General features: G+C 39.6%; 1 protein-coding gene across 2 annotated transcripts in view; it reads right to left on the reverse strand.

Annotated features, from left to right (window-relative positions):
• Window positions 1-4,847: 4,847 nt before the first annotated feature.
• Window positions 4,848-14,509, reverse strand: part of LOC134861636 (mannosyl-oligosaccharide 1,2-alpha-mannosidase IA) — a 169,284-nt gene continuing 159,622 nt past the window's right edge. For both annotated transcript variants that reach the window (XM_063878974.1, XM_063878973.1), the window contains exons 9-12: window positions 12,283-12,502; window positions 9,584-9,756; window positions 7,564-7,679; window positions 4,848-6,361 (exon numbers count right to left, since the gene is read on the reverse strand). In XM_063878974.1, the coding sequence (XP_063735044.1) occupies window positions 6,220-6,361; window positions 7,564-7,679; window positions 9,584-9,756; window positions 12,283-12,502 (651 nt within the window). In that variant the 3' untranslated portion in view covers window positions 4,848-6,219. The remainder of the gene's footprint in view (window positions 6,362-7,563; window positions 7,680-9,583; window positions 9,757-12,282; window positions 12,503-14,509) is intronic.

A 14,509-nucleotide genomic window follows, 5' to 3' on the forward strand; every position in this document is an offset into this window, starting at 1 on the left:
ATGTTGATGTTAGCATTTAGCTCACCATAACTCCTAGTATAGCCTTAAAGATAACTGCTGGCATGGCTTACACTCTATCACTATGAACAAAGTACCCTTTATTACCGTGCCAGCATCTCTTTTTGTTTTTGTGTTGAAATCTCCCCTGTGACCTTCATGCAAATACCAAATACAACAAACCCACATTATTATGTGTTCATGGATACGTGCATGCTGTCAACCTGTCGATTGTCAGCCCTCCAACTTCTGACCCCCGAGCTGCTGGAGTTATTTTTAGAAATATTAGCAGCTGATCATGCAGTTGTGTCTCCTTCAGGGCGCTAACAAGGTGTTGGGCAGCAGATGAGGCCCGCCTGGCGGACATCAAGAGTTGGCATTGCAGAGTAGCATGGGATGGTCTGAAAAGTACACACACACACACACACACACACACACACACACACACACACACACACACACACACACACACACACACACACACACACACACACACACACACACACACACACACACACACTTGAGCTGCACAAAAGTCTGAAGGCTGAAACATCTGTTCGGTGCACATATGGGAATATAAGTATTTAGAGATGCACACACTTCACATACTCATATTCTTGACACATCATTTTTTTCCTCAGTAATGAACATTACATTTCCTAAACTTTTAGAGTCATCCCTCGAATGATAGGCTTTTAGCATTAGTATGTGTCATCTAATTAGAATTTATAATTAAATGTGAATATTAAATGACAGAATGGCTAGACTGGAATCTTTTTCCTAAACCAGAATCGACTTAATGATCGCATTAAATATTTAATAATCATAAAGTTGGATAATGGCAGGGGACAAAGCAGCTTGAATATCAGTATTGCCTTCAATCAGCAATCTCTGTGCTAATCAACCTTATTAAACACTCCTTTCCCAAACAATGTGTCAGTAATAGAGCAGAATATTCAGGGTAATGAATGAAACTCTCCAGCAATAAAGTTTCTAAAGTAAAAGCTGACTGAAAGTATGCCATGTTGAACACAGTATCGCTCCTCTTACAGATGCATCATCCCGGCTGCTTTTCAGGGTTTACCCCCCAAAATAATTTGTCTGCATCAAAGAGAGCTATTTTAGTTTGTTCAAAGCAACCCTCCGGCTGTAGATTCCAAGAAAACATAAAAAATGGAGTCTCAGCTAAATGAAAACAAATCCATTTTCAGTTCATTCTTCCATATCTCTCTGTACCTGGCCTGCTGTAGTGGGGGAGTTCAGTGTGAAGCTGTGCCACTGAGGGGGCTCAAGCAGGGAAATCAACATGACGTGCTGGGAAAAGGTCCCGCAGTGAACACCTTTTACCTTTCCTCACGCATCATTTTCCAGGTTAAGTGTCAACATAACATTTTGACATAATTCCTATCGTCTTTTTACTGGGTTTAAACGGCCAAAGTTCGTGGAAGATGTGAAATAACTTATTATCATGTTTGTTTATTGTGTCATCTTGTGTTAGGGCTGCACGTTTAAGTTATTTAATAGGTAGTCAATACACATTAATTATTGAGATACGAATAGTCGAACAATCTCTCCAGGTATTTGTGTGTGTATATGTATAATCTTTAATAACAATACATAAAAATGAAAGCATATTGGACAAATACTAGTTATAAGTACATAGAGTGAAACAAATATCCCCAGTACCTTTAATTGTGCCAAAACATATTAAGAGAATAACATCTTAGAAGTTGCTACATTTTAACTTGAGGATTTCTGCTTTTACCCTGTATGTTGCTTTATAACATATTTACCTTACAGTGTTCAAATCTAAATAGCAAGATTCCTAAAAGTTCAAACTATGTCTTCACTTGTAGTTGAAACAAATCTCAAATGTTTCCTCGTAAAACTGACCATGAAAACGGCATTTATTTTTTTATACAAGATATTTTATTGGGCACAATTAAAGTCAAGTAATTCACCATCTGTTAAGCAGAGCAACATCGTTCCATATTGTCTTCCCTTCCTTCCATTTTACCAGCAACACTGAGACTATGTTTAACAAACCATGAAATTGTGCTGACAAGACCCGAGGGGCTGGAAAAGAACAAGGGGGAAACAGGAATGTAAATGTAAGTCTTAATTTGAAGGGCCTTCTTCTAATACATGAGTCGTTCAGTACCTGACCTTATAACACAATAACTGCAGGCAGGAGATGTCGAAGTCTCTGAACTATTTCTTCAAGTTATTTACCATCTTGAATCTTCTCCCCGTCAGATGAGTCAGGGATATCGGGGTTGTTTTTGTTTTAAGAACTGTGTGAGATGACATTGTTTTCCCAGAATACATCATAGGGATTTTGAAAGAAACTCTTTGATTTCCTCCAAAGGTGGCAGTAGGTGGGTTTAGGATGAGGATAAGGAGACTCAACCTGTCACTTTGGGTTTTTTTTGGTCACAGGGGAAGACAAAGAAAAGCTGGCTTATATCTTTATCCTCTGCTGTTTGTGCTTTTCATAATGTCAGATATGTCAAATATATCTTCTTATTGTTCTTGTTCTTCTTCTCCTTCTCCTACAAAGGAAAGTTATCTCCTATGTTGACCTGAGCTCACAGTACCAAGATAATGCAAAGTAATCTTAACATGTTGAGACTTTTGTGCCTTTAAATAATGTTTTAAATTGAAATGATTGAATTAGTGTTAGGGTAACAGATGACAGTTTAATAGTTCAAATATAAGCTTTGAAAGTTATGGTGAAGGTTTCATTTTTTAGAAGAAAAGCATCTGAAAAGTAAATAGTAAACCTAAAGGCATAGGAAATGTCTAGTAGTTGAACTGTAATTTTGGGTGAGAAAGCAATTAAACTACTCTATTGGTTAAGGATTTCTCGATCAATGTTGTTGAGATATACATTGTTATGGAAGTGGCAGCAATAGTTGACATTTAAAAAAGGGATAGTTTGGATGTTTTGGAGTTTGAGGAACTTATCCACAATCAGTGTACCACATAGTAGATGGCGTTCGGTGCACCTCGCTTTCAGGAGTTGGAAGCAAAGTAATGTAATGCTGGGGATGCAGCAGCAAAACATATTTTAGTCTCCTAACAGAAAGGCCAACCTAACATTTTTGTATATCTGTTAAGCTGTAAACTATCCTTATAATATGTTCACTGCTTAAGCTTGCTGTGAGATTTGGAAGCCGCTCTCAAAGCTCTTGACAAAGCAACCAGACTCCATTGAAATTGTAATTATTAATTTCTGCCACTGCCTCAATCGGTTTGTTTGTTTATGTCTATAATTACATGTTGTCAATGTCAGAAAATGTTTATTTTAGTGAAGTCATTTCAGAATATAGTAGCTATTTTTTCAGCTAAAGCAGTATTTAATGAATGCAAGTTATAGTATAGTGCTATTTAATTGGTCCCAACAGAAGTGTAAAGTGAGGGTTGAATACATGAGGTGCCTTAAATACCACTAACTGGTTTTCTGTTTGTTTTTTAGCTGGATTGAAAACAACCTACAAATGTTCTGAAAAGAAGAAATATTTGAACAGGATCTCCATGGCAAGCCAGATCGTCCCTGTGAAGCTGCTGCCCTGGTTGGAGGATGACTGCAGCAGAGATAGTGACGGTTTCGCCACACATCAGCGAAAGGTCTTGCAAAGTCAGACGAATGCCGGTCACGACTGTTTCTTCCGCCCTGCTTGGCTTGTCAGGGAGAGAAAAAGACAACGAGAGGGGAGAGGATTATGTGAAGTGTTTGTCCTTCACTCTCCGTCTCAGGTGCTTTCAAGAGCACAGTGATCCTGTAGCATTTATGTTTTCAGGCGAGCTCGTGTGTATCGCCCTTTACTCATGCCCTTCTTTTCATTGTAACACCTCTCCTGAAGGGAGGAGAGTCCTGCACATTAGCAGGGTGCTGCCGGCCTCAACTGGAAAAACATTTAGTATTTAAACTTACACACGTTTGCGGGCCTTTGTTAGAGGTGACGGTAAGATTAATGTGACTAGATCCATGACATTTAAGTACCTTTTTTAAAAATGACTATTAAATGTCAATCCTGTCAATAATGCGTGCTTATCTATTTAAAGCAAATGAAAAATCACTTCAAGCTATCGCACCAAAATTAGGGATTCAGATGACAGCAGGTAGAGTTGAATCATTTGGGGGCGAAAGTATTAAATCTTGCTTTGTTGGCCTGACACCCTGAGAGAGGTGCAATGGCTAAACCCCATTAGTCAATTCCACAACCTTCAGATGTTCCCCTTCAATTAAATATGTAATGAACTTCCTGGAAGCAAATGCTGAAACAAATGTAAGCAGCCAATGATGAGGAATTATTTCTTTTTGTTAGTCACTGCAGTTTGTTTCCTCGAAAGTTAGTGAATAAAAAAGTCAAATTATTAAAGTCAATGTATTTTGTGCCTCTACTGGGACATGTCTCCATGCTTTAATGTTCAAAAAGGTCTTTATTTGTCTCATCCTGCCTGTGCTGCAGCACCTCCTTTCACCCTGTCTGAAACCAGAGCCCAGTCTGCTCTGATTGGTTAGCTGTCCGGCTCTGTTGTGATTGGTAAACTACTTACAGATGTCCCGCCCCTTAGCCTATCTCAGAGGGCTAGGCAATAGAAGTGTGAGTGTTACAAAGTGATGTCACTATGTTGCTTAAGTTAACAAAGGAGTCCACTGGAGGTGTTTCAGGCAGGGGGAGTGTGTGGGAGAGAAACTCCCTCTGGAGGGAACCATTTACATGCAATATATAACACACTACAGGAAAGGAAAAAAACACCAAAAGCACAAAAGGGCCCCTTTAAACTTTGTATATTAAATAAATAAATAAATGAGGCTAATAAAAATACACAACAAACAGTGATTGTTTTAAATGTACAAAGTTGCACAGGTCTTTTTTATCAGTATTTGAAAATATTCAACAATGAAAGTTAAATCAAACAGTAAGAATAAGTAATAACAATAATTAATATCAGCAATAACTAGACTTAAAGTAAGTTTCTTTTTTGTTTTTGTTTACTGAAACACCTGAGGGAAGCAAATCAAAAGAGAACCCAGAAAAATAACCACTGAAGTTAAGAAAAACAAACAAAAAACCACATAATTAAATGAAGAAAAGCTCATACAGGGGTCACTCACTTCATCCGTATGTACAGCACATTCGCTCCACACTGTGCGGGACAGCAGTGATGAAAGAACAGTGATGGAAATGAGAACCGCGCTCTGGCTCACCGCCTTTCACACCAGCTGTATGGATTCACATGTAAAGGCAGGGTGGAGCAGTAAAACTACAACAGAAACAGGAAAACCCATTTGGATCTGGACAGGGAAAGTGTGTGTTTTTTCCATGAATGTGTGTATCACAGCTACAGAACTGACAGTACTCCATTTGTTACTTTGATTTGAAAGGCTGAGAGGACTGAAAAAGCATTGTCCTGTTCACAAAATAACCCAAGCACAAAGTGAAAACTCAACCCAACATCATTTTAAAAAACAATGGTCCCTGGATGCATTAGACACGGTCCCTGTCCTGACACCCCCAAACTGTTAAGAAATTCATTCAAGCTTGTTTCATTAAGAAACATGACATCAACATTAGTTTGGAAGGATTCGAGAATCACATTTCATGTTTGTCTGTACATTAATCAATATTTATTACAATTCAATCCTCGTTAATTTTACCTTCTGTCAAATCTCACTAAAAACACATTACTGGAAAAAGAGGGAAATAGAAATGCAAAGAAACCTTTGGTCAAAGAGTGTATTCACAAAGGAAAAATGCAACAACGCGAAAAAAAAACAAGGAAATCATTCATCACTAAAGGTTAACAAAACAACAAACTAAAAGAGCAAAACTCAAGTGGTTTTCTATACGTTTCTCTCTCTTTCTGACAATATGGCCCGTAGTTCAACCCTTCTCCCATTACATTTTGGGTCTGCAAGTTATACTGGTTTCCTCACGGAGGAAAGAAGGAAAGAAAAAGGTGCTCTTTTCATGAAAGTCATGTTTGTCTTGATTGTCCACAAAAAAGAAGTGCCAGCAGGAAGTAACCCCGGCAAAAGGATATACAATCACAGCGTAAAACGACGACATCCTTTACTGGAAAGGAATTGAGAGTCCACAACCCGCTCCTGATAAGACTCTGAACCTGCATTGAAATCTGTGTTTGCAATATCTGTGTGACTCTGTGGGTGCACATGAACTGTGCCAATGTCTCTGTGGTTGTTGGACAGTCTTATTCGGCGACCGTCTTATCCTGTGGTGCTATGTCCTGCAGGCAGCCCCTTCGGATGATGGGCAGCGGGTGGGCCTCTGTGTTAAAGACCCAGTCCTCCAGAGAGAGGAGGTCGTCGTCAGAGAACAGCAGGTACAGATACCTGAGCACAAAGGACAAACATCATCAACATCCAGGCTCGTTGGGTACATTTCTTCAGATTTGTGGGTGGCAATTCTTCAGTAAGTCAATCATAACTTAAACTTAAATCAGAATCATCCCACAGAGAGGAAAAGTACATTGTTGAGGCAAAGAGCACAAAGAGATGAGACAAAACAAAAGAGCTGACTAACATATATCAATTCTGGCAAGAACGTGACACCCGTACACAAGATGGCGCCACGGATGTAAACAACAACACAACGTCGGAGCTCCGTAAAAACAAAGCGGTCTATGCCGTTCGATGGACTAAATGACACGTTTTCATATTTTTGGAGTAATTCTACAGTTTTTGACGAACAGAAATATTGTTTTCTGGCTAAATTTTACTGGGAAAATCGGCATTTTGGTAAGAGGGCGCATGCCTAAAGTAAGAGGACGTAGCGCCCCTGTTACTCGGTTTAGACAAAATCCTGATAACAAATAAAGAGGAAACAAATTACGTTATTTTATCAATTACGTTACATCTCAAACTGTTTATATGCTGCTGGGAAGCTTGTGAAATTACTTCTGGGAATAAAAACGGTCTTATTTTATCTTAATACATCATTCATTTGTTTACTTTATTTTGTATTACTTATCTCATTCCACAAAGCAATTACAGTTAACAAACACATGGAGAGGCATAGTAAAAAAAGTAACACAAAATAAAACCCCCACTGGTGTCATGCAAGAAACTTTGCCAGCTCAATCTCATATTGCTTAATTATTCACGAGGAAAGATTTTTTTTGGTGCAGATTAGTCACTTTAAAGTGGATGCACGTTAGGCATGGTGAGGCACAGCCTGGTGTTGAAAGTTTTCTGAAGACTGCTGACCGGAATATGCACCCGTCTTAAAAAAAAAAAAGGAAAAGCTCTTTATCGTATACTGGTTGACGTAGCACCCGGAATATATTTGCGTTGCTCAGTGACCCAACAGTCGGCATTCATTTTTTTTTTCATTCACAAGGGAAATGGAGAAGATCTCATTCGAAGTGTGATTGGAATAACCGCAGAGGACTCAATAACCCTGACGTCTCATTCACAGAACAGATGATGCTCCAGCTTTGGATCTTATTATTACTTTTTATATATTTGACGGTAATACATGCAGATTGTAAAGTACCATCTTCGACAGGGAGACGTGCCGAGGAAACAGGACTTACTTGAGTGTTTCTGAGAGGAAGAAACTCTGCTGCATGTTATCGTGGCTGGCTGTCATGGTGTAAACGTCACGGATCCCCGAGAAGCCGGACTCCACTCTGCAGTGCTGCTCCAGCGCCTGAGAGGTGGAGAGTTCAGGTTTTATAAGGGCACATTATGCTTAAGTTCAGGCTCATACTTGTATCTTGTGCCTCTGCTGTGAAATGATATGAAAACCCCAGAATAGAGCTTCTTTAAATGTGAAAATGCAATAGGTCTGCACATTGAAAACAAATGTTATTGTCATCTCAAAATGATGCAGTATCAAATGGCAGAAAAGTCAATATTTTTTCAGGGCAAAATATGTGTTAAAATGAGTGCAGGGATATTAAAGGTTGCACATTTTATTCTACAGACTTAATAAAACATATATTTGGACACACATTCTCTGTAAAAATCTAAATAATTTAACATATTTTTCTCATTTTTCCCTCAATAGTAAAAAAATAATTGCTGATTTACGTATTTTTTCCAAATTGTACATCTCCCAAAAAAAACTTTTCTTTGTCCAAAGTTGAATCAACACAACCTCATCCATTTATTCACCCACTTGATCAGTTTTCACCTTTATCTCCACTGTACTGTGATAGGAATATATATTCAGTAAAAAGAGATTCCTCTGATATATTTTGGCACATAAAAAGAAAAATCCTCTACTCGTAAAAAGCAGCGTCTCGATGTTCACCTTAAGGAAAAGTAAACGATGATGAAACATGTCAAAGCCCAAGCAATGGTAAATCTGACAAGAGCTAATGGAGAGTGGCTGAGCTAGCCAAGCGGATTAGCACATTACTACCCTGCTACAAAGGGCTGGCTTATATGTGCTAATTAACAAAGACCCCGACGTGTTAATGCTTGATGTTCATGAACAGAAGCATTGTGCACCCGTGCAACCTTTGTGCCCGGTAATTAAAGGACTGTCAGGGTCTTCAGCGTGATCCCTCCACTTGTGTGCGCACTAAATTAATGTGAAATCTTTCATGGCAGCGCTCTGCAGTTTACTGAAGCTAATGTCCTGTCGATTGCCACATTAATAATGGTGCTCCCTGCACAACCTTCTCCTCCTGCTACTGCCGCCGCCTTAGCTACATGCTAATGTATAGTGCCACACAATATCAGGGACGCCGGCGGAGGGTAATTGAGGGTGTTAAAGGAGCTTGACATAAAAGGTAGGTACATTTATAAAGTCAGACTCCAAGCTACTCCTTGGTTTAGGTTATAACATTATAATGTACTGTATCTCCCACTTAATTATAACGTGCCATTATTATTTGAATCTTACTGGACTGAATATAAGACAATATTTATTTATAGATATCATTCCATGCAGGGTACAACCGCCTCTACATTACATTAAATTAAGACAGTGTTGGATTAAGGTTGATTTTAGCACTGCTTTTGCTCGGCTGGCACGTTTCTTAGAGTTTGTTTATAGATGTATTTTATATTTCAGTTTATTTGGCCCAGTTTATGTTCACATTGACTTATTGAAATGTAGAAACGGTCTTGTAGAGTGCTTCATGGATTGGTTTGGTGGAGGTTTTTTCTATGCAGCAAGTTGTTGCCACTGTACATATTGTATTCTTGAGTTTCACAAATTGCCAACCACACAATCACTGCATTATGAGTCGAGACTAAGCCTGTCTAACTATAAAGTATAAATATAGATTTTTTGGTGACTGAGCTTTTGAAATCATGCTTAAATCAAACATCTACTGTCAGACCGGCATTTGGTTGGTTATGAACGGGCCGTAATAGTACAAGACAAGGTAATCAAGAATTAGCATAATCAGGAAAATAAATGTGGTGTTCACATTTTACTCTACTGAAAAACATTTATTTTTACCATTTAAAAGGTTTTCCGAGATACTCACGATCATATCCTCCGACTAAAAGTATCTGAGCTTTGCCAGCAGTGCTACTTTGAATACATATCTCCCAGAAACACCGTTATTTAAAGTACCCCGTGTTGAAGTATCTCACCTGAACAGCCTCCCAGCCCCACTCTCTGTACTTGGGGTCGTGGGTCAGCCTCCACATGTACATGTAGCTCTCGATGACCTCTGGGCGGAGGATGTAGTATCTGTCGCTCAGCCTGGTGGCTGTGGCTTCACCGCCGCTGTCAAATCTGAATGCCTCCGGTCCCAGTTTGGTGGCTGACGGAAACAAAAAACAAACAAAAACAACCACTTATAAGTTCGGCAGTCGGCACTTCTTTAACAGATCTGCAATCAATTCCTATATCAAAAAATCGAAGCACACTGAAGGTTTTCTGTCTTTTCTGCAGGTCAATGAACATCACCACCATCCACAGTGTCATAGTGCTAGTAGAGGTAAAAAACCAACATCAAACTCACATCCCCCTGTCCCTCCACAGCTCCACTGTTCTCCTCACATTCAGACTTCACCTCTGGGCTGTTTCATGCCTGTTTTCCGCCGGTTTTGCACTAAATAATTCTCTGTGCTGTTGATGCTTGTGATTGGAATGCTAACGCTATTCAGCAGAGGATCATCAGTATCTCGGGGCGCAGACAACACAATCGATTTTCCAACAAGTTCTCAAGATGAATAGCACGCCTCTGTCAAACTCAATTTAGAAGTTTGTCTCAGGATTTGTTATTCCTGCTTTGGGGCCTGAATAGAAAACACGTTTTGGTCCCAGCTATCTTATAAACCGGTTTCCTTTTGCTGCAACACATCAGTAAATCCCTCCAGACAAAATCAAGTCTTATTGTTTTCTGTTAATTCCCTGCTGAGCATTCATGAATTCAGATCAAAAAGTTAGTTTATTCCTATATTTGAAGAGTGTTGGAAATAAGAAGTGACAGCCCTAATTGATAAAGGTTTCAGTCTCTCTATGGTACATCAGCTCACACATCTCAATAGAAAAAAGCTGAGCATTAAAAGTCTATAACCACTTTTCCCCCTCTCTTAAACCAATAACCTTTTCATCTTCCTGCTGCTTCCCATGAGATCTACATTTTCGAGCATTGGTGTGTTGCTGTGAAGCTGGCGGGGTTTTCAGAGCAGCAGCAGACGGAGAGTCTTTATGGTATCTGTGTTTAAGACGCAGCCAAAGAGCAGCACGTGCAATAGGAAAGCTCACTCCTCTCTTTCACTCTTTTACTGCAGACAGCTTATCTGAGAGCTGCTAAGCGCTAATCGGCACTTTTTAATGAGCGGAGAGAAACTTGGAGGACTGTGAAAGAGAGAGCCAGGGAAGTCTTGTGGGCCTGCAGATCAAAAGTATTTCATGCGTATCAAGGAACCTGTTATGTAGTGAGTCACATTATCTTAATGGCAAAGCCTTACAGCCCACCCAACAGAAAAGTGGGTAAAAAGAAGCTTGAAATTAGCAGAGGAGATTAATCAGGGTGGAGAAGAGATCAAATAATGGTCTTTCGAAAACACATGGCCATGCTGGTTGCTGTGAACTTGTCCTCTTTTGCATTTTTCTCTTGGGTGAATCTTCTGTTCTCCCTTATTTATAGATCGTAGCAACAGTAAACACCTGTGGACTCTATTACAATGTTTACTCGTCCATACTTTATCTCCATTTTCTCACCTTGTCCCTTCTCTTTTTATTCTTTCTCCTGAATTACAACAGGATGTGATTATCAGTGTGTAACACACTTAGAGACACCTCCATGTTTGCTGCCTGCAGCTGTGAGACGTTGGACAATAATCGGGGACTTTAATTCTTCGCTGCTTCTTATTACGGCCTGTCGTCTCTCTGTTGAGGTGAAGCCACGGAGAACGATTTTGAGTCAGGTCAAAATTAAAACGCCCGCGGCCTATTTAATTTAACATGTGGCTCGCCGAGACTCAGGCTTTTCTTTCACTGTAAAGCCTAACCTCTCCTAACAAGACAGATATAGTGAACCAAAGCAGCGATGAAGCATAACCTTTTTAATTTAGAATACTCTGGATGATTAAAATACGAAATGAGCTGGATCCAAAGAGTAAGAAGACCAAATAAATACAAAATGAGTTCACATTTCAGACGATGGGAAACATCACTTTTACAAATATAAACTTTGCCATGTTTCCATGTACCTAAGAAAAGTTTTACTACTCATTCAGATCCTCTTTAGTCAGAGGATGTTTTTTTCCATACCGCTTCAGGCTGGACTATTCCCAAATGTTATTTAATAAACTAAATTCTCTTTCTCCTTCTCACTCTGCCAATCATTTCTGTTGATTTCATATTTTGCAATGATACTCCAACCAGTAGGCAGAACATTACGGTTTCGCATGCTGTTAGTTGACTGCAATGCGTGCACTGTTAATAAATCGTTGGGGCTTAATGGCTCGTAGAAGGGTAATATGTTTTGTGCCGATGGGCTGTCTTATATGTTTGTCTAAGAAGAGACAAAACAGCGAGCATAACTGTGTTTCTAAATGTAATTAAGTTTGGTTGTGTCAGAAAGGCACAAATACGAACTGGATTCAGGACTCTGTGCAGGACTCTTAACATGAAGCCCTCTCCCGCTCTCTGCTCCCCTTGCGAAATACATTGGTTAGAGGGAATGTGTGAGCGCCAAATTATATATTAAATCCAAAACAAAATGGGCAGGAACAGTTCGTTCTTTCCCTCCTCCTGGGCGCTGTTGAGCTTTCTAACCCAAAATATTGTGCTCCTCTCACAGCACAGAGTCTCCTCCTCCTCTCACTTCTCTCACCTGAGCGGGTGTAACTCTCGTGGCATGTGTGTGTGATCTCAGCAGCCAGGTCCAGGTAGTGCTGCCTCTTCTCCGGCTCTCCATCGTCTGCCCCGATGCCGATCATGCCTCCGGAGAAGCAGGCCAGGTGGCCCATCTTGTGGTCCAGGATCCCCCCCCTCCACTCCGCCATGTAGGTCAGACCCCCGGGGGATTTCTGCACCAGGTTAGCTTCAATCGCCTGCAGAAACACACAGTCAGGGGGGTTAAAACAGGTATTATCTCAGGTTATAATACGTGGGTCACCTAGCCTTAACTGTGCTGCAATAACACAGTTAACAACCTCACTACTTAATATCGGACAGCACAGAGTTGGAGGTTTTACTCCCCCAAATTCCCAATTGGAGTACACAGTGTAATATGAGTGTTTTCTGCCTGTATATACTGTATGTACAATCCTCCTACACACACATGAGGGATGAGTCTAACATGTCTGCTACACTGTAAATGTCTGTATTTATATGTTAAATTATGTATGTGTTGTAAGATAGGTAGGCGTGTCTCCTGAGGGATTTCATCTGATACCCTGTGAAGAAGACGTCCAGGACAGATCCTTTAATACATGATCAAAAAACATGAGAAGAGGCAGAGAAAAAAAAGGGAGATGTCCAAATCAAAGAAATAAATCTCTACCTTCTTTTATAAGAAATCTGAAAGTCACGTTTGGTTCCTTTCTGCCTCTTTACAGTATACTTTCAATGCTTCATGTGTTATAAGAGTTAGACAGACATCACATGAGATTATATATTAACGACTCATCATCCCCTCTTTCTTCTTTCTTATGTCTATGTATTCATCCGGTCTGGTCTGATGCTCATTTTGCATTTGAATGCAGGTTTGTAGGTGTTTCTAATTAAAAGTGTAAATCCTCTCTTGAATCTCAGGTCCAATCATTCATTATTTTTTAACAGCTCTTTCATGATGAGCTTCAATAGAAAAGATGAGGAAATGAAGAAATCCTCTTCTTGATTCATATGCAAAGTACATTTGGTTTCTGGAGTGGGATATTTGAATTTCAAATTACCCAGTAAATGTGACTTTATATCCCTTTAACCACTGCTGTGATACTGTATGAGAAACCTTTCATTCTAAATGAGGGTTAATAAAGATGAAACCTGCTAATGACAAACAAACTAACGTGTATAATATGAAAGCTGATAAATAGCATCATGTTTCGTTACAAAAATAGTTTTTTTCTTGAGGGCTAAGACTGATGAATCCCTCTCTAATTAGCTGTTGTTAGCTGTAATCATGGCAGAGTATAATTGGAAAATGTTCCCTCATTCAACAGTGTTTTAATTAGTCTACTTTTAGTTGAATGCCAAAGATAATGAGTTGCGCTGAGCCTTCACCTTAGATCTCTGTATAAACACACAGTATATGACTTAATCTGATAGCGTTGGGGTTCATGGCCATTTAAATAGCAAGTCACAGGGGAGAAAGGGAGTCTGTAATTAGTGCTTCTGCCTCTGGCTTGACCCTCGGATGAGAACGGAGGAAATATCAATCGCAATATGAAGTTATTGTCTCTGATACCGTAATTGTAGCCGGAGGGAATGTGCTTTACTCTGAAATTATCTCTATTAAGCTAAATGTGTATGTGTATACCGCGCTGCGGGTTCATGTGCATAGTGTCTGCAGGTAGTGGGAGTGCTTCTTTCGCTACAAAATAAACACGAGTAAGTGGCCGTCTAATCACATTAAGCAGTATCAGGAAGCCTTCCTTTCCGATTGTATCCTCCTTCCTTTCCCCTATGACCGTTCCACTGAGAGCATCTCTGTCACAAAAATACTCCTGCTGTGTATAATCACGCTATAGTGCTTGGAATAAAAGCATCCATTACAGCTCTACATCCGCTTCTGAGTAAGATCCTCAGAATGCATATAGGAGAGAGAAACATCTACACTTCTATGCATGAAAGCTGGGGATTTGAGAGACAGGAGGATACTTTGCACGATCACGCCATTATCTTTAGTGCAGTATAGTCACTTTCTGGCAAGCGTATGTTTACGTGATGGCAATTCAACACATTTAAATAAGCGTCTATTTCGATTTAACTTAAAATTCATGACAAAAATGTAGCATTGTTGGAAATTGGTGTAAAACCTCAAGAAATTCTACATATTTTTATCAAATTAATGCTAAAAATCACAGTAAATCCACTATAAATATGCACAAAAAGGGATT

The sequence above is a fragment of the Eleginops maclovinus genome, chromosome 3 (assembly GCF_036324505.1).
Source record: "Eleginops maclovinus isolate JMC-PN-2008 ecotype Puerto Natales chromosome 3, JC_Emac_rtc_rv5, whole genome shotgun sequence".
Taxonomy (NCBI): Eukaryota; Metazoa; Chordata; class Actinopteri; order Perciformes; family Eleginopidae; genus Eleginops; species Eleginops maclovinus.